Below are 20,507 nucleotides of genomic sequence, written 5' to 3' on the forward strand. Positions count from 1 at the left end.
GGGACTATCATCACACGTCCCATTTTGTGGCTGAGAACTGGGCCTCTCTTGGGGATAATTGTGGAAAGTTCTCCTTTCCAGTTCATGAGCTACCCGATCCTGTACCAGGAGAAGCTGCTGAAGCCGGCGGTGCTGATACTGGAGAAGGGTGTGGACCAGGAGGATGAGGCCCTGCGGGTGCTCTCCCTTCGTGCCCTCGGCAACATGGCCCTTGGCGCCCCCAAGAAGGTCCTGCGCCCAACCCTGAACCCAGGACCCAGGGGTGCAGGATCGTGTGTCCTGGTCAACCGTGGGGCTGACAGCTCCCCGTGCTCTGACCCCCCCACCAGGTGAGGCAGTACCGGAAGCTCCTACTGAAGAAGTGCCTCTACTCCCTGAGGGGCCCCGTGAGCACCAGCGTGACCTCCGAGGGCATGGAGGCCCTGGCCAAGGTCTTGGCTGAACTGCGGGAAGGGGACATGGGGCCGGCCTTTGACGCCATCTCCGAGCGGTGCAGAACCTTCTTTGACAGTGTGAGTCCTCACTGGAGACTAGCTCAGCCCCTGGCCCTCGTGGGGTCCTGCAAATGTCTGTGGACGCATGGGTGCTTCTAATCCCCTAAAGAAGAGGTGTGTTCTGGCGCGAACTGGGCTGCAGGTCTGACTTGCTGCCGATGTATCTGCCAGTTGTTTGATCTTGCGATCTTGTAAGAAATGAAAAATCTTGTTCTAGGACCCATGGGACCCTCCTCCCCTGCTTTTACTTCCTGGCAGCCGCGCTCTTCGGGCACCTGTGACGTGTGGGGTGGGGATGCTGCCGGGCGGGCAGATGCAGTCAGATCCAGCACAGCCCTCGTCTAGGGAAGAGGAGGTCACCCATACCAGAGTAATGCCCTGTCCCGAGTGCCCTGCAGGAGAGGCTCCATTCTGATGGAATGACCCAGAAGGCTTCGCAGGGGCCAAGCCATTTAAAAGGGTCCACGGAGAATGGCTGGGGTTTTGTTGGGCTTCTTGCTTCCCGAATTTCAGAACTTGTTTGTACATCTCGGCCACAGGAGAGCGAGCTGCTGCGTTTAAAAGCCTTCATCCTCTTCGGGAAGCTGGCAAAGGTGGTCAGGATTTCCAAGAAGCATTTCTTCAAGGAAGAAGTAAAGAAAGCCTGGGTCCCCCTCATGCTGCATTGCCAGGACCCCAGCTCTGAAGCAGCCCAGGTAAGACACAGCTGGGCTTTGTGTCCGAAGTCTGGGGCCTGCTGTCCCCAAAGGGAGCACATGCTTGGGGTCCAATGGCTCAGCTAGCGGGGCTCCTCCTACCGCACTTAGCCTCCCCGCCAGCCCAGAGCCCACAGTCTGCTGATTCCTCGCGCCAGTTTGGGGAAGGGACCATTCAAGACGCCCACAAACTGGCTTATTGAGGAGTCTCGGCTCTGTCGGGGGAACACGGCAGAGTTTCCTTCTTCTGCAGGCACCTTCACCAATCGCCCTTTCTTCTATCAGATCCTGTAAGTTGCCATCACTTTGGGGAATTACGACTCAGTCATGTTTAAAACACACCTTAAATCTCTCCTTACCGGCTCCCAGTGGGGCGGGCTTGTGCTGGGGCTGCCAGCAAAAGTGGAGGGGGCCTGGCTCTCTGAACATGATTCTCCCCCTCTCCCAGGCTCCTCTGTTGCTTTGGGGTGGGAGGAGGGGGAGACCCCCACCCCTCGTTTAACTGCTGCCTCCTCAGCTAACACTGGCTGGCTGGGGACACATACGTATGGAACGCCCCGCCCCACATACCACCCAGGACCCTGATCTCTGTCTTCTCTCCTCCCTCTAGCCTGGGGAGAGCGGCTGGGGAGATGGCTGAGATTAGGGGAGGTTCTGCCACCACCCAGTAAGCCATGGGGATACAGCCGGCCTCCAACGAGGGGTTCTCAGCAGGGCACTTTCAACTAGTGCCTTGGCCCCCGTTCTGGGGTCACAAGTCCCTTCAGTTCTGTTGCTGAGGGCTGCAGGTTTCCATGTGGGGCATGGGTCCAGGTAGCATCCTCAAGCTGACACACTCCGGACTCAGGGTGGCCCCCACCCCACCTCCCTGCCCCGGCTCTACCTCGGGGACACTGGTGACCCAGGGCACGAAGTGTCACGTCTCAGAGACTCCACTCCTCACTAATCCACACTGCCTTCTGTCAGCAGCTCACACTCCTTTCCCATTTCATGAGCAGCTGACTTGCAGGGCAGGGCTTCAGGGAAGGGAGTGACCAGAAGGGTGACCGAGAGACTTTGATGAAGGAACCACAAAGAGCAGAGACCAACACTGGAAGGCGCTCACCCGAGGGGTCACTGCTGCCACTCCTGCTCCTGGATGAATAGATACCCCAACCTCTCTCCCTGCTCTCAATCAGTATCGCCCCGTGGCCTAACCCCACTGGAGGCCAGAGGCGGGGGCCTGGATGCTGCGCACCCAGGGACGGGGAGAGCTGGGCGGGGGGGATAGGGGGACGAGAAAGCCCATCCCATTCTGATCCTGAGGCTCCGGAGGGGCAGGTCCCCGGCAGGGCTGCTGAGGGCGCCAGGGTGCTGGCTAAAGGGGTGAGGGGGCTGCACCTGTCCCCAAGGGGCTTTTCAGTAAATGCACATGCAGATGTTATATATGCTGGCAGGGCTCGGGTCCTAGGCCCCCTGCCCTGGCCTGCCAGCCCGCCCTTCTTTGGCTTCCTGAGGCTTTTCGGGGGCTGCCCTCCAGCTTATCTGTGAAATGCCAGCCCTGCGAGCCCCGCCCCTTGTGGGGAGCCCCTGGGTCTGCCTGACGCCTCTCCTGCTGTCCTGTGTCTTTCCAGGCCTGTGTGGTTACCATGTTCCAGTGTGTGCACTTCTGGGGCTGGAAGGCCCTGGAGAGCTCCTTGGACAAAAGTGATGCCTTTGCAGCCAAGGAGATGACCGTTTTCCAGATAACCCTGTGCTCTGTCCTGGTGAGGAAGCTGAGGGGGGATGGGCCCGTGGGAGGTGGCCCCCACCAGTGGCTTGGGGCTTGGGATTTTGCTGCCACAGTCTTCATCTTGTGACCCTGCGTTCACCTTCTAGACATGAGGTGTCGAGACCAGCTCTGTCCACTAGAAACAGAATGCAAGCCACATACTCATTTTGAAATTTTCTAGCAGCCATGCCGAGAAAAGTGAAACCAAATTTAATGGTAGATTTTATTTAACCCAGTATATCTAAATCGTTATCATTTCAACGTGCAGCCAGCATAAAATTATTAACACAATAGTTTATGTTTCTTGGGCACTGTCGCCCGTATCCAGGGAGCACTTTACGCTTAATTCAGATTAGCTACATTTCAGGTGCTCAGGGCCCTCATGTGGCCAGTGGCTACCGTACTGGGCAGCGCAGGGTGTGGGCAAATGTAATCTCTCTGGGCCAGACAAGAATAACAGGGGGCTGAAGTCCTTAAGCTGTCCGGTTACTAATTTGCTGTGTGACTCTGGGATGCGCACTTGCCCTCTCTGGGCAGACCCTCCAGCATCTGACGGATGTGAACGCCCTTTGTGAGCGGTCAGTCTCCAGGACCTCACCCTTCACGGCTCTGAGTGACACTTGTTTTTTTGCAGACGCAGAAAAAGCCTGCAGTTCTCTACAGCTTCTTGCTAGAAACAATGACCTATGTTAAAAGTAACTTGTCAAGGATCAGAATCGCTGCATGTAACCTGGCAGGTGAGCGGGCAGCTGTCTCCTGATGCAGGTGGGATATTGAAGGCCACTGGGTCGAACCCAGGTCTGGGTAGGGGGCAGGTGTTGGGGCCCCAGGCTCAGGGGGAAGCTTCCTCTGTGTGTCCTATCGCACTGTGGTCCTCAACTAGGCGTCTTCAACCCTGAACAGGTACCCTCATCTCTCGCTGCCTAACATTCGTGTGATGAGTATTTCCTGGCTATCATTTCAGGAATCATTATGAAGCAGATGCCTGCACATTACCTGAAAAAGCTGGACTTTCCAGCGTTACGGAGTTGTAAGTAGTGGAGGCTCAATTATGAGTCAAAAATGAGTCCACTCAGTTTATTTGGGAGCTGAGTGAAACTGCCCGAGGGAGAGTCAGCTGACGCTGGCTGTATTTGGGGGCCAGGGCACAGGTGGATGAACCTGCCCCCAGTGCTTTCTGCCCCTCCCCATCACACTCATTGACGAAATGCCTTGCCCTGGTCCCCACGACTGATCCACACAACAGCTGGGCTCTGTGGGTGATCTTTCTGCCCCTGTTGGAGAAGTAACGGAAGCCCCCAGAGTTGGAAGGTGTGTGAGAAGACACCTGCCGTCTTCTGAATCCAAATACAGGGGATTGAAGTCCGCAGCCCCTGTGAGCCCCCTGCCCTGCAAGCCCCTCGCCCACAGTTGGCTTCCAGGACCTTCTATCAGCTCACGCTGCCCAGGGATGGTGGAGGGCGCGGGCCTGACCTCAAGGGTCCCAATTCTCCTGTTCACGTTCACAGCTCTGCAGGAGCTACAGCTGGACTCAGATCCTGGGGTCTGGAGGGCAGCCCTGGAGACGCTCAAAATCTTGGATACCTGTAGTCAGCACCAGTGTTTGACTTCCCCAGAAAGAATTTCCTAGGTGGACTGAATGCAAAATGTAACTCCCCAGAGTTTCAAACCCCACCACCGCAGCGTGAACCATTTTGAATTTAGTTTGTAAGAAAAGCATTGTTCTCAAATAACCAGTGCCCCTTTCCCTCCTTCCATTGAAATAAACCTCCCTTGCTATTTGGAGAGTGGATTCCTGACTACAAAGTGACAGTCTCCCAGAGCCAAGACAGTGGGGCAAAGGCGAACTTCGGTCCTAACAGGGGTGCTTCATTCTTGTGTCCTCTGCGTGTGTGTATGTCAGGCAGCCAGCCCCTCAGCCCAGAGGATCTGGACCCCACTTTGTGTCTTCACCTGTGTTTCAGTCCCAGCCACGCAGACAGTGTGTTCACTGCCAGGCACTCTGCCAGGGTAGCCAGGCGAGCCCAGCTGCTGTCAGGCTTCTAGGGACCTCGCTCTTAAAGGGAAAGGAGGCATCTGCCAGCCACTGTGATACACACACACACTAGGGTGAGGGAGGGCGGCTGCAGGTGGGGGCAGTGCTGGTGAAGTGCAGGGGGTCTCCACAGCCTGGAGATAATCCGGGGGGAGGGGGCCGGTGTCTCAGGGTGGAAGTGACACCACTCCAAGTCTACCCTCACCCTTTCCACATCAGGGCCAGGCTGGGGAGGGACCCAGCGAGGTCTGGAGCAGAACCCAGCTGAGGGTCAAAAAGGAAAAATTATCTCCAAGTCCAAGAAACCGGGGCAGAGGGGAGGAGAGCAGGGAAATTCTTCCTATACTCAGGCCATCAGCAAGACAGTCTCTGGTTGTCCCCAGAGCAGGTGAAGGTGGGATTTCCAAACCATTCCCACTGCAGCTGCCCAAGGCGGTCACCACCCTGGGCCCCATGGCGGGAGGGCTGCTGCGCGGTCGGTCTAGGAAAAAAACCCACACCAGTTTCCCAGAGGAGCGGTCTCACACTGGAGTAGGCAGTGAAGTTATTTCCTGCCGAGGGATTGCGGCTGGAAGACTCGGATACCACTGATACAGTGGGAAAGGGATGTGCCCTTCAGTACAGGTACTGGGGGAGCCGAGCAAGTGTGCAGTCAGGTCTCGAGTCGAGTCCCTTCATGCCGTGCAGAACATTTCCAGATGGTTTATAGACCCAAACCCAGAAGGCAAAAATGTAAGACAATATATTTTTGATCCTGAGAGTAGGGTCGGTTTTTTAAAAAAAATTATTATTTATTTATTTTGGAGGGGGTGGTAATTAGGTTTATTTATTTTTCTAGTCAAAGTAATGGGGATTGAACCCAGGACCTCATGCATGTTAAGCAAATGTGGTTTTTCTTTTAAAAGCAATAGAAGCAGTAAAAATAAAGGATTAACTTTTCTGTGTTAAAATATAACTGCTGTACAATAAACTGTCATAAAGCTAAACAAGTCACAGGTGGAAGAAGTTCCTTGCAATTGATATAAAACTAAATTGGATCATATAACTGGATTGACCTACAGAATACAACCAAATCAGCAATACAGCAAATTAAAAAGCAGTGTCATGAGAGGACCCTCGAAAAGCCAGTCCCCCCAGGAAGGCAGGCAGACGGCAGTGCTGTGCATTTCAGGCACCCATCACGGTGGCGCTGGCTGGTGGCAGCAATGTACAGAAATGGGAACTTTTATGTTGCTGGATAGAGTGCAAACGGGATTAGCCATTTGGGAGAGCAATTCGGCAAAAATTACGGGAGTTGAAGACACACCTCTCTGTGACCAATCACCTCTGGGTGGAGCTGCAGGTAGACCTGTATATGGATGGCTGGACACGTTCTTAGCAGCAAACATCCAGGACAATGGGCACCAGCCACCTAAGGAACTCTTAAGTCAGAGACACACCTGTGCATCAGCTCCCGTCAGATGCAGACGCCTCTCAGTGAAGCAGAGTTATAGGGTACATTTAGCACTAAATTATTCCTGTAGACTGTTCTGTATGAGGTCCTTTGTTGGCAGATCCTACACATTGGCTCAGAACCATGCCCAGTCCCTTCTGCCTCACCTTCCTCCACTAGACGATAGAGCAGCAAGAACTGTTTTCCAGCCTCTCTGGCAGCCAGGCTCGTCCTGGCCAATGAGACCCAGCAAGCTGGCTAGGTGTGGAGGGGGAGGCCAGGCACAAGCAGTTTAGGACAAGGATGACAGTTTTCCTGAAGAAGGAGGGTTTGTTCTCAGGAAGCCACTGGCATGAGGGAAAGGTCAAAAACTGCAGGGGCCACCCAGCCTGGTCTGAGCCAGAGGTCCCCTGCCGGCCTGCGTGGAGGGAAAACAGGCCTCCTATGAGGTGTGAGGCTCCTGGCCAGGCTCTCAGCTACAGGCAGTGCAGGCCCTCCCGTTCACAGGGCTCTGGACTGGGCGTGCCTCCCGATTCACACGTGGAAGCTCTAACCCCGTGTGATGGTAGCCGAGATGGCACCTTTGGGAGGTAACTGGGTGTAGATGAGTTCATGAGGGTGGGGCCCCATCACAGGATCAGTGCCCTGACAGAGGCACTGGGGCGTGACGTGGTGAGAAGGCGGCCATCTGTAGGGCCGGGAGAGCGTCCTCCCAGAGCCCGCCACGCAGGCTCCCTGGTCGCAGGCTTCCGGCCTCCAGAAACAAACTTCTGTTGCTTAAGTACCCAGGGTTTAGTTTTTGTTAGGGCAGCCAGAGCTGACTAAAACACACAGTGCAGGAGGGAAGGGTGCCTCAGCCCAGGGAGTGGTCGCCTTGGGGGAGGGGGGCGGGAAAGAAAGGAACATAATTTAATCTTGTCTCTAACATTTCACTTATAAAATCCATAATGCACAGCAATATATTAACAACCGTTTACTCAGGATGGCTGGCACATGAGATTTGTCACCGTGTTCCAAATATCTGAAATACTCTGTTAAAAAAGTCACCATGATATCCTATTATAAATAGCTTAATAAAAGTCATCATCCATCATGGATGCCAAGGGGCTGCGGGGGTGCTTTGGGACCATCACAGGCTGTTTAAATGCAATGTTTTCATCTAAAGACATTAAGATGTTAGGAATCATGTTTTATAGGTGAGTTTTATGATGATTCAATCTGCTACCTCCTAATGTGGGAGATACCAAGTCCCATGGGTGTGAACTTAACAGACGAAACAGCTGTGTCTTCCTTCCAGGATCATTGTGTCCAGGGCTTAACCTTAGAGAATCCTCTGGACATCTCTAAATTTACCAACAACAACAACAAAAACATGGGGAAAATAGGCCTATAAAGGATAATGTTAAAAACGTTAATTGAGCAACTTTATTCAAATAATTTCTATACTAAGAACTCAGAGTCATCTCAATGGAACCAATTTCATTGAAATTTGCTTTGAAGGGCAGGTAAGTGAAGCAAATTCTCATATATTCCTTAGAATTAAAAAAAAATACACAAAGCACAAAGGGAAAGAGGGAAATATTCTAAAATAACTTGGCTATAGATTTCCAGCTTTGAGTCAAAATCATTTTTCTCTTCCATTCTGAAAGATGTGTTGTTCTTTCCTCTAGAAGAAAAAAAAGAGAAAATGATTTCAGTACAACTCTGCTAAGATTCCCAGTGCCAGCCTCCAAAAGCTTACATGTTGCATTTACTCCACTGAGTAGATATACATTTTTGAGAGTCGTTATAGAAAATGCTACCACGCTTAAGAAATGCCCTAAGGAGTGTAAAAAGGAAAGTCACGGTAACCTCTCAAGCAGGCACTGCAGCCTGCTGGTCAAGACCGTGGGCTTTCAAATCCCGGCCCAGGCACGCGCTGCCGGTGTGCGTGCAAGAGTTAAGACTTAAGCTACATTTCCTTATTTATAAGAAGAGCTCGCACCTGCCTATTGCACAGAACCCCTCTAATCAAAGGGTTCGTGTGGGGATTAAGTAAGGAAGGTGTAAAAAAGGCTCAAGGTGGCCTGGGGCACAGCAAGCGCTCAGATGTCAGCCATTAAAATTCCTCGTGTGGTCACAGCTCATGAAGATTTGGTCCCTTTCCTCAAGAAATTAATGATGTAAATAGAGAAAGAAGAAAAAATACAGAAGATAGTTAAGTGTGTTTATGCCGTAGTTTCAGAAGCTGGCCAAACCAAACTCAGTCAAATCCCATCAGCAGGTGGATGAGTGACGTGGACTCGGAATAGTGTCGTCCGAATGCCGGCTGGCGACGCTGAAGTGCGTGCTGGGAAGCCTGGCACTCCCGTGAGAAACCTGAACTCGCGGAGACTCGTCCCTCCCACCTGTCCACCCTCAGCTTGTCTCTGGAGGAAATAAATGGTGCACGCTCGTTAAAGCTTCGGCTTCAGGGATGTGCACAGGCTAACTTGTGGCCGGGTGGGTGGGCACGGGGGCTTCAGGCCCAGCGGGAGTGTGTGGCCCGGCCCCTTACATGCGTGAGATGCGGCCCTGGGGGCTCTTCCTGGACCGCCTCCTGCTCTGCCCACATCAGGGAATCCAGCAGTGAACAGAGTCGTCATTTCCAGGTCAGCCTTCCCTCACAACACCTGCTTTCTGAGTGTGAGATGAAGGGGCTGGAAATGACAGTTTGCCCAGGATGGACAGTGCCTTAAGGGCAGCTTTTTAGAAAAATCCCCTAAATGCAGTCTGTTGGAAAATGTGTGAAAAATGCCGACTTTAAAGGAAAAGAATCTGGGAGAAAGTCTGGAAGATTTAACACGTAAGGATCCTGCTATAAAATACCCACATCTGACAGACAGAAACGCACCTTCTTCTCTTCCCAGTTGGGCTGCAAAGGGCCAACCTCTTCCCAGGGGCTCAGGGTGGGCCTGCCCGCAGGGGAGAAACCCCGAGGTCCGGCCCATTGTCCGCAAACCTGAGGGTCTGACAGTCGGCGTCGTTTTGTGGGGAACCGATGGTCCCCACTGGCATCGAGGGCAAAGGCTGCAGAGGGAGGGGCCCTGACAGTGCTTGAGCTCAGGGGACTTTTTATGCTCCACGGGATGTGATGGTGACAACTTTGGGGGACCATGGAAGCCAGCAGTCTGAACTTAATTTTCCAAAGAAGTCTTCTTTTTGACACCGAAGTCTCACACTTGCTTTCTCTGGAGATGCTCCGGTACACGAAGGCGCCTGCATCTGCTGAGGCGATTTTTGGCAATACTTCTGATGGAGCTTGTCAAATTTTTCTTTAATAACATCGTAACGACCTTTTGTAGAGCCTGGAGGTTGTACCCTTGGTACTGAAATGGCTCTGCTGAGTGATCCTGACTCTCTCAATCTTCCCAGATCATTTCCTTGACAAACGCGGCCAGAGGTCTGCTCCGAGCGGCCTGGGCTGAGTGCGGGGTCGGTCTTCGAAAGGGAGGGGAAGGAGCCCCTCTCTGGCAGGCAGCGACCAGCTCTGACAGAGCTTTTGCCCAGGTTTTCAAAAGCCTCACTTAGCCTCTTAGCTTTTGCTCTGAGGAGAGGGCTACCTGGCCTGGGGGCTTCTAAGCCCCGGTGGCCACCTTTGCTCCCTGGACCCCCTGTGTACGCACCCACAGCTAAGGAGCCAGTGGGGTAGGTCAGACACAGCTGCTTCCTGGGACTCAAGCAGTATTCCCGGTGAAGCCTGTCAAATCTGATCTCAATCTCCCTGTGCCGATTCCCCGCCTCGCCCCACAGAACGCTGGGCCTGGAAGCTATCTTCACAGGAGAGATTAACCACTTCAATGTCATAAATCTGTTTTCCTGATCAAGATGATGCACTGCATTGGAGTCTAAGTAAGTCAGTGAAGAACGCTTCTGGGGTGTTCTCCAAAGCTCCTTCCAACTTGGGGCGAACGCCTGGCTTTGGGGTCTGTTTACTTCTAGGAAAGCCTCTCCGGATTTCAAACCTGTCTTATGGCCAGAAACATCGAGTAAGTTCTTGCAGTCTCTTAACACTGCCACGTCCTTCCCGGGCCCGGAGCAGGGTGGATGTCTCTCCTGGGGGCTCCTCCGGGCGTGGCCGCCTCCTCGGCAGCCCGTCCGGTTCGCCCTGCTCTTGCACCTGTATCTCCGTCTCGAGTTCCAGTTCCGGCCGATGAACGTCTTGGTGGTGATGACGCAGGAAGGCCTGGCGCCCAGCAGCCGGCTCATGGAGTGCAGCATGCCCGCGTACAGGTCGCTGAGCGTTGCGTTGCAGATGTCGTCGGCCTCAAAGCACTGGCTACTTGAGAAGCTGCTGGCGCCAGTCCCGTGTGAGGGGGGGCTGTCACTTGTCGGCACCACAGCCAGGTCGGCTGGGCACAGGGGTGAAGCATCGCCCTCTCTGGGAGATGAAATTGGCTGAAATGGGCCAGCAGAGCTCTTTTCAGAGATGTCACCACAGCGTCCTGGAGAAACACACACAAGGCAAAGCCATGTTACCATTTAAAACCTCCCAGGCGCAGAGATCAGGAGACTGAAGGCTGGATTGTGACCATCATGGTTTTCTCCCCAAGCAATGCCAAGAACAGAAGCAAAAGGAAGTCTCACAAATACTTGGGAGTAGACACAGAGGTTTCTTTCTATCAGACCTAAATTTCAACTCTCCACCAGCTTTCCCAGGAGTTTTCCTCTCCCTCGTGACGGTTTAGAAGTTGGTTTCCTTTTCAAAGACTGACTAGAAACCAGAAAATCACGGCTCTGTCCGCCTACAGGGCTGGGGGGAAGGGACAGGACTCCTGAATATAGCAATTCGTTCGCTCTCACGTTTGCATCCTGATAAATGTTTTATACGTTAAGAAGATAAAACTAAACCAACAAAGACAGGGATCACTCTAAAATTGAATACGGACAGAACAGATGCCCCTGGCTGTACATCAAGCCAACAACCACGGAAGAAGCGAACAGAATCCGAGTAACTCTGAACGGGCTCCCCCTGTGGGACATCGTCTGAGGATAAACGTGCTGCGTGGGGATCCCGAACCTTCCTGAGCACACTGGCAAGCAGGTGGGACAGGTGCGGTGACTCTGACATCACCTCGTGCTGCACAACCACCCAAATGAGCGTCACCACCGGGGGAGGGAGTGGGTGACTCTGTAATCAGAGTCGGGGTCGAGGCACTACCCATGGAGACAGGTCAGGGGACATAGAAGCCAGAGTGGAAGGGGCTCCTCTAGGCTAAATGTGGGATGGCCTGGGCATCGTCAGTCTGAAAACTGACAATGGATTCTACCATGTGAATCAAAAAAATAAAAGTCCGTAAGTTCTTATTGATCCTAGAAAAGCCGGGCTCCACCAAAAGTGAAAGGTCCGAGCAGTGTTTTTACGTCACACTCACGGCGGGCAGGCCTGGCGGGCGAGGCCAGCGAAGGGCCCAGGGTCACAGGCGAGTCCTTCCCCTCTCCGGAACCGGCGCACTGAAATCAAAGCAAAGGACCTTAACAAAGGAACTGTCAGGTGTCGACTGGGGTGCACGACGTGGTCCCTCCCAATGCCAAGCCTGCAGGAACCGCTCTCCCAACAGCAGATGGCGCATCTGAGCAGCAGCTGCAGCAGTGACACGTGTGACCGTGATGAGAGTGGCCGGCTGGGCTTCCAGCAGTGGTGGGAAGAGCCTGGTAAAATCCAGGAGCTTCTGCCCACGTGGCCTCTAGGGCCTCCCCCACCACCACGGCCACACGTTGGCTGGGAACTCTCTCAGGAGGTCTGGTGGCTTTTCTTCCTCCACCGTTTCCTCCAACAGCCAGAACCCTGGGGGCCAGGTGGCTGGTGGGATGCAACAACAGCCCCAAGACAATAGAGCCCTTCCCAGCCCTGGTCTCCTCCCGCGACTGATGGGCAACCAAGAGGACACGCTGGCTGCTCCCGGACACAGGTCAAAGGCATTTCCAGCACATCCGCTAATTCAGATAAAGGCTTCTCACTGTCAGCAGCACAATAAGATGTACACATTCTTGCTACGCTGGCTGCCTTTGAGATAATTTATTATTCCACGACACATACTTCCTACTTGCTTGGTATTAAAATGTCTTTTGGTCTATGCACTGATACCGGCAGAACTTGGAAAACTACAGAGCTGGCATCCACACGTGAACCTCCTTCTCCAGCTTTTCGCTCTCCTTCCGGCAAAGCTCCAGGAAACCAGCTGCAGTGGAACCTGGGGGAGGGGCTGGTGAGGCTGCCCACCTCCCAGAGGGCTCCCCGCACCCACCATCGCCCCTTACCCTGGCATCATGGCTGAAGCAGGCGGAACAGGCACCTTGCTGCCGATGCCAGCCCCTGCTGGCTTAGCAGGGAGGGAGGGCGGGTGGTGGGAGCTACGGCTTCCCTAATCCTGCAGCCCAAGGGCACAGGCTCTACCAGATTTCAGGAGCTGCCCTGGAACACAGCGGACAGCTGATCACACTGCCCTGGGGGACCGTTCACCAATGAAGAGCAGGGGCTGGGGAGCCAGTGAACAAAATGGTTTGGAAACAACCGCTCAGATGCTCTTTACAGGCTCCCAGCAAGTGAACGAGACATGCTCACACAGAACTCCACACGTCTCTAGCCCGCGGTCCGCCTCTGTGAGGCTGCACTCGGGGAGACAGCGTACCCCTGAACGCCCTTCGTCCTGCAGCAGGGCATCCACTTGCGTCAAGTACTTCTTCCTTAACTCGTTTTTCAAAGGGCTCCACGGCACTGCAGGCTGAAACCAAAGAGAAGTCCGTCAGGGTGCGCCCGCGCCCTCGGGTACGGCTGGGCCCCTGAACTCTGCAACACCTGGCAAGCTCATTCATGAACAGGTCTTAAGTGAAGTTCCTCAAAGTCGGTCCTTCGCCTCCTGCTGTTAGCAGGACAAAGGGGTCCAGCCCCTCTGAAAAGCCACCTGATCCAGGAATCTGACTTTAGGGACTTTATGCAGTAGTGGAAATCCAGAAGAAAATGAAAGGACAAGAGACAAAACATACAAGTGTGGAGAGGTTTGTGACAACACTATTAGGCCTGGGGAAAAAAAATGAAGCAATCAATACCCCTGGGTGAGTTCAGAACTCACTTACCAGAACTGACCCCAGTCGGTGTGTGTATAAGGAGAGAAGTTTGGCGCTCAACCCAGGGCTGCAGAACGGCGGCCTCTGCTACCCCACTTGAAACAGGGGGTCTCAGCCTCCACTGTGCACCTGGGTGGGGCCGAGTCAGGGCCCTGGGGCTGCAGGCGGTGGGGAAGGGCCAACACTGGTTCTTGGCCATCCGGGACCGCCTGGCCCCTTCACTGCCATCCCTACACAGCACTCCTTCCTCCCCAGGGCCACTACCTAGTGCTAGGCAGACACTGCAAGTCACACACGAGTCTGCGGGCTAACCTCTGGACAAAGAGAGCGACTTTAGAGGAAAACCACACACCAGTGATTCTAGCGCCTGACACACGGGGTCAGGTCAGACGCTCCCAGTGGGTTCCGTCCCGTGTGTTCCTGTCCATCCTGAGAGCTGATCTGGAAACACTCCCTGGGGCCCCTTCCCCTGTGACATTGTCTCTACAGGGGAAGATTGACTTAGAACAACTTTCAACATTGCGAGGCCAGTCAAGGCCAATGGCGCACTGGGAACTGCAGCCAGGATCGTTCTGTTTGCGGAAGGAAAACCACCCAACATTCACGTAAGTTCAGTAAATCAGGCTGGAACCGGGGCAGTAAGTGTCAGAGGCCAAGGGCTAGACTGAGAAGGAGCGACTTGCTGCCTGAGGGGACCTGAGTGGAGGGGACAGAGACTTGAGGGGCGGTGCTAGCAAAGCGTGAGCCTCAGAATGGAGGAAGACGCAGGTGACGAGGACATGTACTTGCCGAGCCCCAGCTCTGTCCCTTCATTACGAAAGGCAGGTCTTACCGTTAAGTTCCCAGCGATCACATCCTCCTGGTATAAAGTTGTATCCACATCACTGCTTTTTGAATCTAAAAGCCAAAAAGGAAATTTCCATCAGAATTTAAGCAAGCTTGCATTTTTCTCTCAAGGACAGCTTTTGCATCACTCGGGTGTGTTCTGTAGTTAACACTCTCATCGCTTCAAGCGTGCCCCTTTCATAAAGGCGCTGCCATCGCAGGTGGCTAGTGGTTACCACATTGGACCGTTCAGCTCAAGGATAACCATTTCTAATTATTTTAAGCAGTCCGGGAAATTCATGGACCTAAGGATTTATGGAGTTAAAATTTGGATTAATACCAGTAAACAAATAACACCCATGAGTAAACATCTTCATTAAGGTTTTCTAGTTCTGGACGGAAAGATCACTGGTTTCCCTTTTAGGATGAAACTCATATTACTGACTGCCTGGTGCAGGCAAGGGCCCAGGCAGAGCGGACAAAGGCTGCCGAAAGGCCAGTCTCACCAGACAGGGGTTGCAGAACAAGGGCGAGGTCTGTAATGACACAGCGGTTTAGCTGCTGCAAGGGGAGGAGCCAGAGGCGCAGGGCTTAAGTAAGAGCAGGGGCTGCTCCAGTCTAGGGATCAGGGGCTTCCTGGAGGCAGTGAGGACAGTGGGCAGGTCAGGCATGGTCTGAATTCTGCTCTTTCCCTAAGAGCAATGGGGGCCACTGCAGTGCTTCAAACAGAGAAGCCGTGTAACCAGATTCCACGTTCAAAGGTGTCGGTGGGTGAAGTCCAGGAGCTGGCACTCTGGGGGTGCAGGGGGTGCTCAGGGCAGAGGAACAGGAGAGGTGCTGGTGGGAAAAGGCACAGGACAGCGACATCTTGGATACAAGGAAGAGGGAGGGGCTGAGACAAAGAGGACATTGAGTTCCGCTCATTCCTCAGGGAAGACGGTGGTGGGCTGCGTGCTGAGGACAAGTCTGCTGGGTTGGCTTTTTGAGTTTAGATATGCAGTCTAGACAAAGTGTGCAAGGAGAGAAGCCGCTGGACAATCAACACACGCAGATGGGGTCTGGGCTGGGGATTCCACCAGAGTGAGGGCCAGAGGTTGAGCAAAAATGCACAGCTCTCAGGAGAGGGCATCTTTGAAGATGGGGGGCGGGCTGATGGAGGGGCCAAGAGGGAAGGAGGAAACCCCGGGAGGTCCGGAAGGCACAGGGCTGTGAAGCCACAGCCAAACTTTCCAGAAGCTTCAAATGCTACTGAGAGGGTAAAAGGATAAAAATCAAAGAATGCCAACTGGGATTCAGCAAGCGGGTCACCGGGAGCCTCACTAACAGCTGTGCTTTTGAGACGGAGCCTGAAGCCAGAAGGGGACCGGCTGAGGAGCGCGTGGAGGCGGTAAAATGGGCAACTTGTACAGATGAGGTTGTGCAGGGAAGCCGACCAGCGGGTGGGAGGGAGCTGGCAAGGGGCACCAGGCGGGAGAGCGCTGATCCCATTCCCTGTGTGCAAGGTGGAATCTGATGGGATGTGTCTGGGTGGAGGGAGAGGATGGGGACAGGAAGGAAGGTGATGGGCGGATTCTGAGAACAGGCTGGGACAGTCTGGGTGGCACGCAGGCTGAGGACAGGACGGGAGGAGGCCCTACAGTAACAAGGCAGCAGGAGACAGGATGCCTGCAGGGCACAAGGACTCTGAAGGAGCTGGCGGCTCACAGCATCACCGCACAGGGGCAGATCTAGGTCTTAGCATGACTCTGAGCTAGACAGCTCCCTAGAAGAGCTTAGAAGGAAGGAACGGGGCACTTTCAAAGGTTTTAGATTCTAAAATACTCCTTGGAAAAAGTCATAATGAGGAATCCAGGCTTGAAATGTTGACAGACACGCGTGTCCCTCCCAACCTGGCTTCCCAGCAGTGGGGACACTCACCCTCAACTTGTGTGCAGGACCAAGGATGCTCGAGACCTCCGGCTGTGACCTGCACAGGCTGATCTTTCCTGCTGCTTGTCTCCTCAGGGGAGCCCTCGAAGTGCGGAAGGAGAGAAGACAGGCTCGTTTCAGTTGTTACACATTTCAAAGCTGCTTTCAAGTAACGCACCTACACTCCTTCCTTCAGGACATGCGAGAACAGGAAGTTTCCCCTAGGCTTCTCTTCTAGAACGTTCCGGTATAAAAGGCCTCAAAACTCCCAGCAGGGAGTCAAGTTTCCCCTTGGAAAAGGAACAGAGCTTTCTTCCTCTGGTCATGCCAAGGGCTGCTGGCCTCAAAAACCCCTTGGATGGTGAGTGAGAGAGCAGAGAAAGTGAGAAACAAGGGCACGAGGGAACAGGCCCGACCTGGCCCTCATAGGGGGCTGAGCTCAGAGCCAAAATGAAATAGGACAGAACTGTCACCAGATCAGCAGGTGGAATCCGGAAGTTCAAGAGGCCCCTGGGGGACTTTTCAAGACCTTTGTCTTAACAATGGGTTTATCTCCAAGTCATAAGGCCTATAATTTCTTCGAAAGCTTTAGCAAGTGGCAGGACAAGACTCCCCGCGTCTCACAGGCCAACTGTCCAGGCTCCTCCCGTGAACAGAGGTCTCACAGCTGCAGTGTCCGCGGATAAACTCGGGAAAAACACACCTGGTTTGAAAGGCGATGAACAGCACACAGCACCCTCCCCCTAATCTCCTCCTCGCCTCTTCAGCAGAGAAAAAGAAGCATTTTTCTTTCTCAGAAGGACCTGGGTTGGCCCTTCCTGTAAGGACAGAACAAAGCCTGCTGGCAGCTGTGACAAACGAGGGGCCAGGAGAGGTCCATCTGGCCGACCCCGCCTTGCACGAGGGGTCCAGGTGTCAGAGCCTGCAGCCCACGGCAGGGGCAACAGGGGCACGGAAGGGGCACAAGCATCGCGAGCTCCTCCTTGCACTTGACAAGCAGCAGGAGAAATGCAGCTCAGTAAGTCCTTCGCACACAAGAAAATAGGGCCATTATGGTGACAAAACCATGGAACAGCCCGCAGCGGCCTCAGAAGCCCCGGGTGCCTTTACAGCCCGTCCTGCCTCTATTCACATCAACCTTCCTCCACAGCAAGGCCTGGGGGCAATAGCATTTGACACGAAATACCTGCATTTGTCCTGTGCTTCTTTCTTTTAACAGTCTTCCACCCCAAATTCGCAATCCTTAAGAAAAGAAAAAACAGACCACTTAAGAAATCATGGACACTGAGTTTCTGTTCAACCTGCGTTCAGAGAAAACCCAAGTGACAGGCGAAAGAAAGATCTGATACAACCAGGACAGAACCAAGCCAGATTTCTGATACTCTGTTGTTTCTCATCTTTGTGAGATTGAAGGTGTTTTAAAAAATCAAGACTAGACAAAAATTTGTCATTAACGGAAGTCTCTCGTTGAATCCAGCATTAAGCCCCGAATGAAACAGAAACAAGGAACATACATACACCAAGCACGTCCTCAACATAGTATATGACTGAGGGCAACCTCTGCCCCATGTACAGAATAACTGCTTTCTCAGGGCAATCCACACGCTACAGAGCGGGCCCTAGACACAGGGGTAAACACTGAGCGTTGGAGTCCTGCCATTTACTAGCCAGCAGAATCCGGGAAAGATACTCAGTCTCTCCCTAAACCTCCATTGGCTCCCATGTAAATTCAAATGAATAAGGAGGGATCAGTGGTTGCCGGGCTTGAGATGGCTGTTAATGATGACAACAGTAGCAAGAACGTACACGACGCTTACAATGTTCCAGGCTCCGTCTAAACCCTGTCCAAGTACCCCTCACTTCCCATTCACAACTCACTTACATGCAACTCGTATGCTACTCCTAACAGCCTATGGGATAGGCATCCACAAGTTCACTGTGCAGATGGAGACAGAGGCAAAGAGAAGGTCAAACAGCCCAGGCTGCTTGCCCACGTGCTGCAGCCAGGCTGTGAACCGCGGGGAGTGACCCTGCTCCTGACCGCTGTGCCGCGTGGCCTTTCCAGAACTGAGGCGCCGGGAGTCAAAGCAAGGCTTTGCCACTTGGGCTAAATGACCCAGGATAAGGTCCTTAACCTCTCTCCACTGTGTCCTCTCCTATGAAACAATAATGATTCTAACAGAGCCTACCTCACAGAGTTGTTAAAAATCAAGGACCTGAAACTCTTGGAAGCATAGGCACATACTGAGCTGTCGACACACGTGAATGACTGTCACTGGCCTTTACTATTGTTACTCTATTATTATGACTTTTACCATTGCTGTCTTCATCATCAGTGTGGTAGTTAGTTCCAACCTACCCGATATAGTGCTGTCTTAAAGTGGGAATTCAGCCTGCAAGGGTGGTCGGCTAGCATTTAATCAGAAAGGCCACTCCCTGAGTACCTCTCCAGGCTACGGGTCTGGGGAGCTGTGCTCTCATCAGTTAGGAGTTTGTTAGAACCCAGACCCACTGAATCTGCACCCAGTACTGCTGTCAGAGGCCCCAGGAATCTGCTTCAACAAGCTCCCCAGGAGGTCTTCTACCTGACAAAGTGTCGGCTGCTCTCAAGGTATTCAGATGCTTCACCTACGGTTCTCATCAAACTGGAGTCAGAAATGTTTTTACTGGTGAAATAAGCGGTGTTCAAGGTACATGGATTGACCTAAATATTCCAGACACTGCCCATCCTCACATGAACAGTCCACGAGAACAGTGAAGCCTGCTGACAACACTCTTCTACACTCTCCTGCATCCTGCCCTCAGGTTAGATCTGTCACCACCTGACAGGCCAGAGTAACAGAAACCCACCGCTGGAATACCTTAGCTTCTGCCTGCATAAACCTTTCACCCAGGATATGGCTGGGTCAGCTAAAAAAGCAGAGTTAGGACTTCATTTAATTACCAATTGTTTTGTGCCTGTCTGTCCAGTCCACAGCGGAACTGGGTCTGAGATGCACTTTCATTAGTAGATAACAATGCGTCGATAATAAGGCTGAACGGCAGGAAATGACCTCACCCAGAGCAAACTTTCTCTAGCTATTTACCAAAGAGAATCCAGGGGGTTTTTAAGTCAGTTTGCAACATCGACCACTAAACAGAATGGCTTCTTCTGCCTAGATTCAGGTCAAATTCCAAAGTACTCAAAACCTCAAGTCAAGCAAGTCAAATAAGAGTCAATACTGAATGTTGACCAGTGTCAGGCACTGTTTCAAGAGCTTCATCTCATGTAACTGTCACAATATCCATGCCAAGTAGGTACTATTGTCATCATCTTTCCATTTCACAGATGAAGAAACTGAGACACAGTCTGGCTAAAGCACCTGGCCCAAGCTGACATGGCTGTTAAATTGCCAGGCAGGGGCAGTTTTAACCAGGATGCATCTGTGTGTCTTCAGAATTCTGTTTTAATAAGTAATTTAACTGATTTATTGGTTCAAGGGAACTAGTAATGTTTTAGTACCTACTAGGTGAATGAGGTTTATTTTCAAAAGAGCAGGGACAGCATTTCAAACTTCAGTAAGACACTATTGTAGTCACTGTTAACCGTAAATATTCAGAAAGGGGGGCTGCCTCCGTACCCTGGGGCGTCTCGTAGGTCAGCGTGGACATCTGCACCACTGGGGCGTCCTCGAAGGGCTGGTTGTACTGCGGGAGAGGAAGGGGCATCCCGTCAGATCGGAAAGCCGCGAAGAATCCTTGACCCGGGCTGAGAAGGCGCCAGAGCGAGGCTAAAAACCTGGGGCTCCCAAACCCGCTTTCTGCCCAGCAGCTCCCAACCCTGTCTCCTCCCCCTCTCCGTCCCGCGCCCCCTGCTCCCCGCCAGCAGGCCGGTGGGGGGGGGGCCGCACCTTCTCCATCAGCTGCTGCATGCGCCTCTGGAAGCGGCGGCGGCTGTCCTTGAGCTTCTGCAGCAGCGCATCCTCCCCTAGGACCTCGCTCTTCATGGTGCGCGGAGACCCAGGCCCCTACTCCCGCGGGAAGCCGGACAGGGGACCTTTCCCGGCGCCGCGGTTCAAATAGCAACTCCCGCCCTTCCGGCCCGCCCCTCGGGTTTCCCATTGGCTGTCGCGGAAAGGCAGGGCGCTGATTGGGCCTTTCAAACATGTTTGCGCATCTTTCTCCAGGCCAATCCGTGCCCAAGTTTCTGGCCCCGCCCCGCCTGGGGCTCGCGCGCTGGACCGAAAGGAGTGTCTGGGTCGCCGCTGGGCGCGGGCACGTTGACAGGCGAGTTCTTCCACTG

The 20,507-nt window shown here is 53.3% G+C and overlaps 2 protein-coding genes across 3 annotated transcripts in view; one reads left to right on the forward strand and one right to left on the reverse strand.

Annotated features, from left to right (window-relative positions):
- MROH2A (maestro heat like repeat family member 2A) overlaps positions 1-4,718 on the forward strand; it is a 43,272-nt gene extending 38,554 nt beyond the window's left edge. Inside the window, exons 35-41 of the mRNA XM_032479181.1 lie at positions 82-228; positions 330-512; positions 1,034-1,189; positions 2,803-2,934; positions 3,574-3,676; positions 3,904-3,969; positions 4,448-4,718. Coding sequence (XP_032335072.1) covers positions 82-228; positions 330-512; positions 1,034-1,189; positions 2,803-2,934; positions 3,574-3,676; positions 3,904-3,969; positions 4,448-4,569 — 909 coding nt within the window. The 3' untranslated portion in view covers positions 4,570-4,718. The remainder of the gene's footprint in view (positions 1-81; positions 229-329; positions 513-1,033; positions 1,190-2,802; positions 2,935-3,573; positions 3,677-3,903; positions 3,970-4,447) is intronic.
- A 3,099-nt stretch (positions 4,719-7,817) lies between these two features.
- Positions 7,818-20,279, reverse strand: HJURP (Holliday junction recognition protein). 2 transcript variants are annotated; one of them, XM_032480541.1, is made up of 9 exons: positions 20,116-20,279; positions 19,846-19,912; positions 17,412-17,467; positions 16,235-16,328; positions 14,325-14,389; positions 13,057-13,149; positions 11,800-11,878; positions 9,279-10,869; positions 7,818-8,072 (listed from the first exon to the last, which is right to left on the reverse strand). In XM_032480541.1, exons 1-8 carry the CDS (start codon positions 20,209-20,211, stop codon positions 9,500-9,502), a joined length of 1,920 nt encoding a protein of 639 aa, XP_032336432.1. In that variant the 5' UTR covers positions 20,212-20,279; the 3' UTR covers positions 7,818-8,072; positions 9,279-9,499. The 2 variants fall into 2 exon arrangements, with proteins under 2 accessions (XP_032336432.1, XP_032336433.1); XM_032480542.1 differs by having other exon boundaries at positions 19,846-19,973; positions 20,116-20,245.
- Between the last annotated feature and the right edge of the window lie 228 nt (positions 20,280-20,507).

Source organism: Camelus ferus, chromosome 5 (assembly GCF_009834535.1).
Source record: "Camelus ferus isolate YT-003-E chromosome 5, BCGSAC_Cfer_1.0, whole genome shotgun sequence".
In the NCBI taxonomy this organism is placed as follows: domain Eukaryota; kingdom Metazoa; phylum Chordata; class Mammalia; order Artiodactyla; family Camelidae; genus Camelus; species Camelus ferus.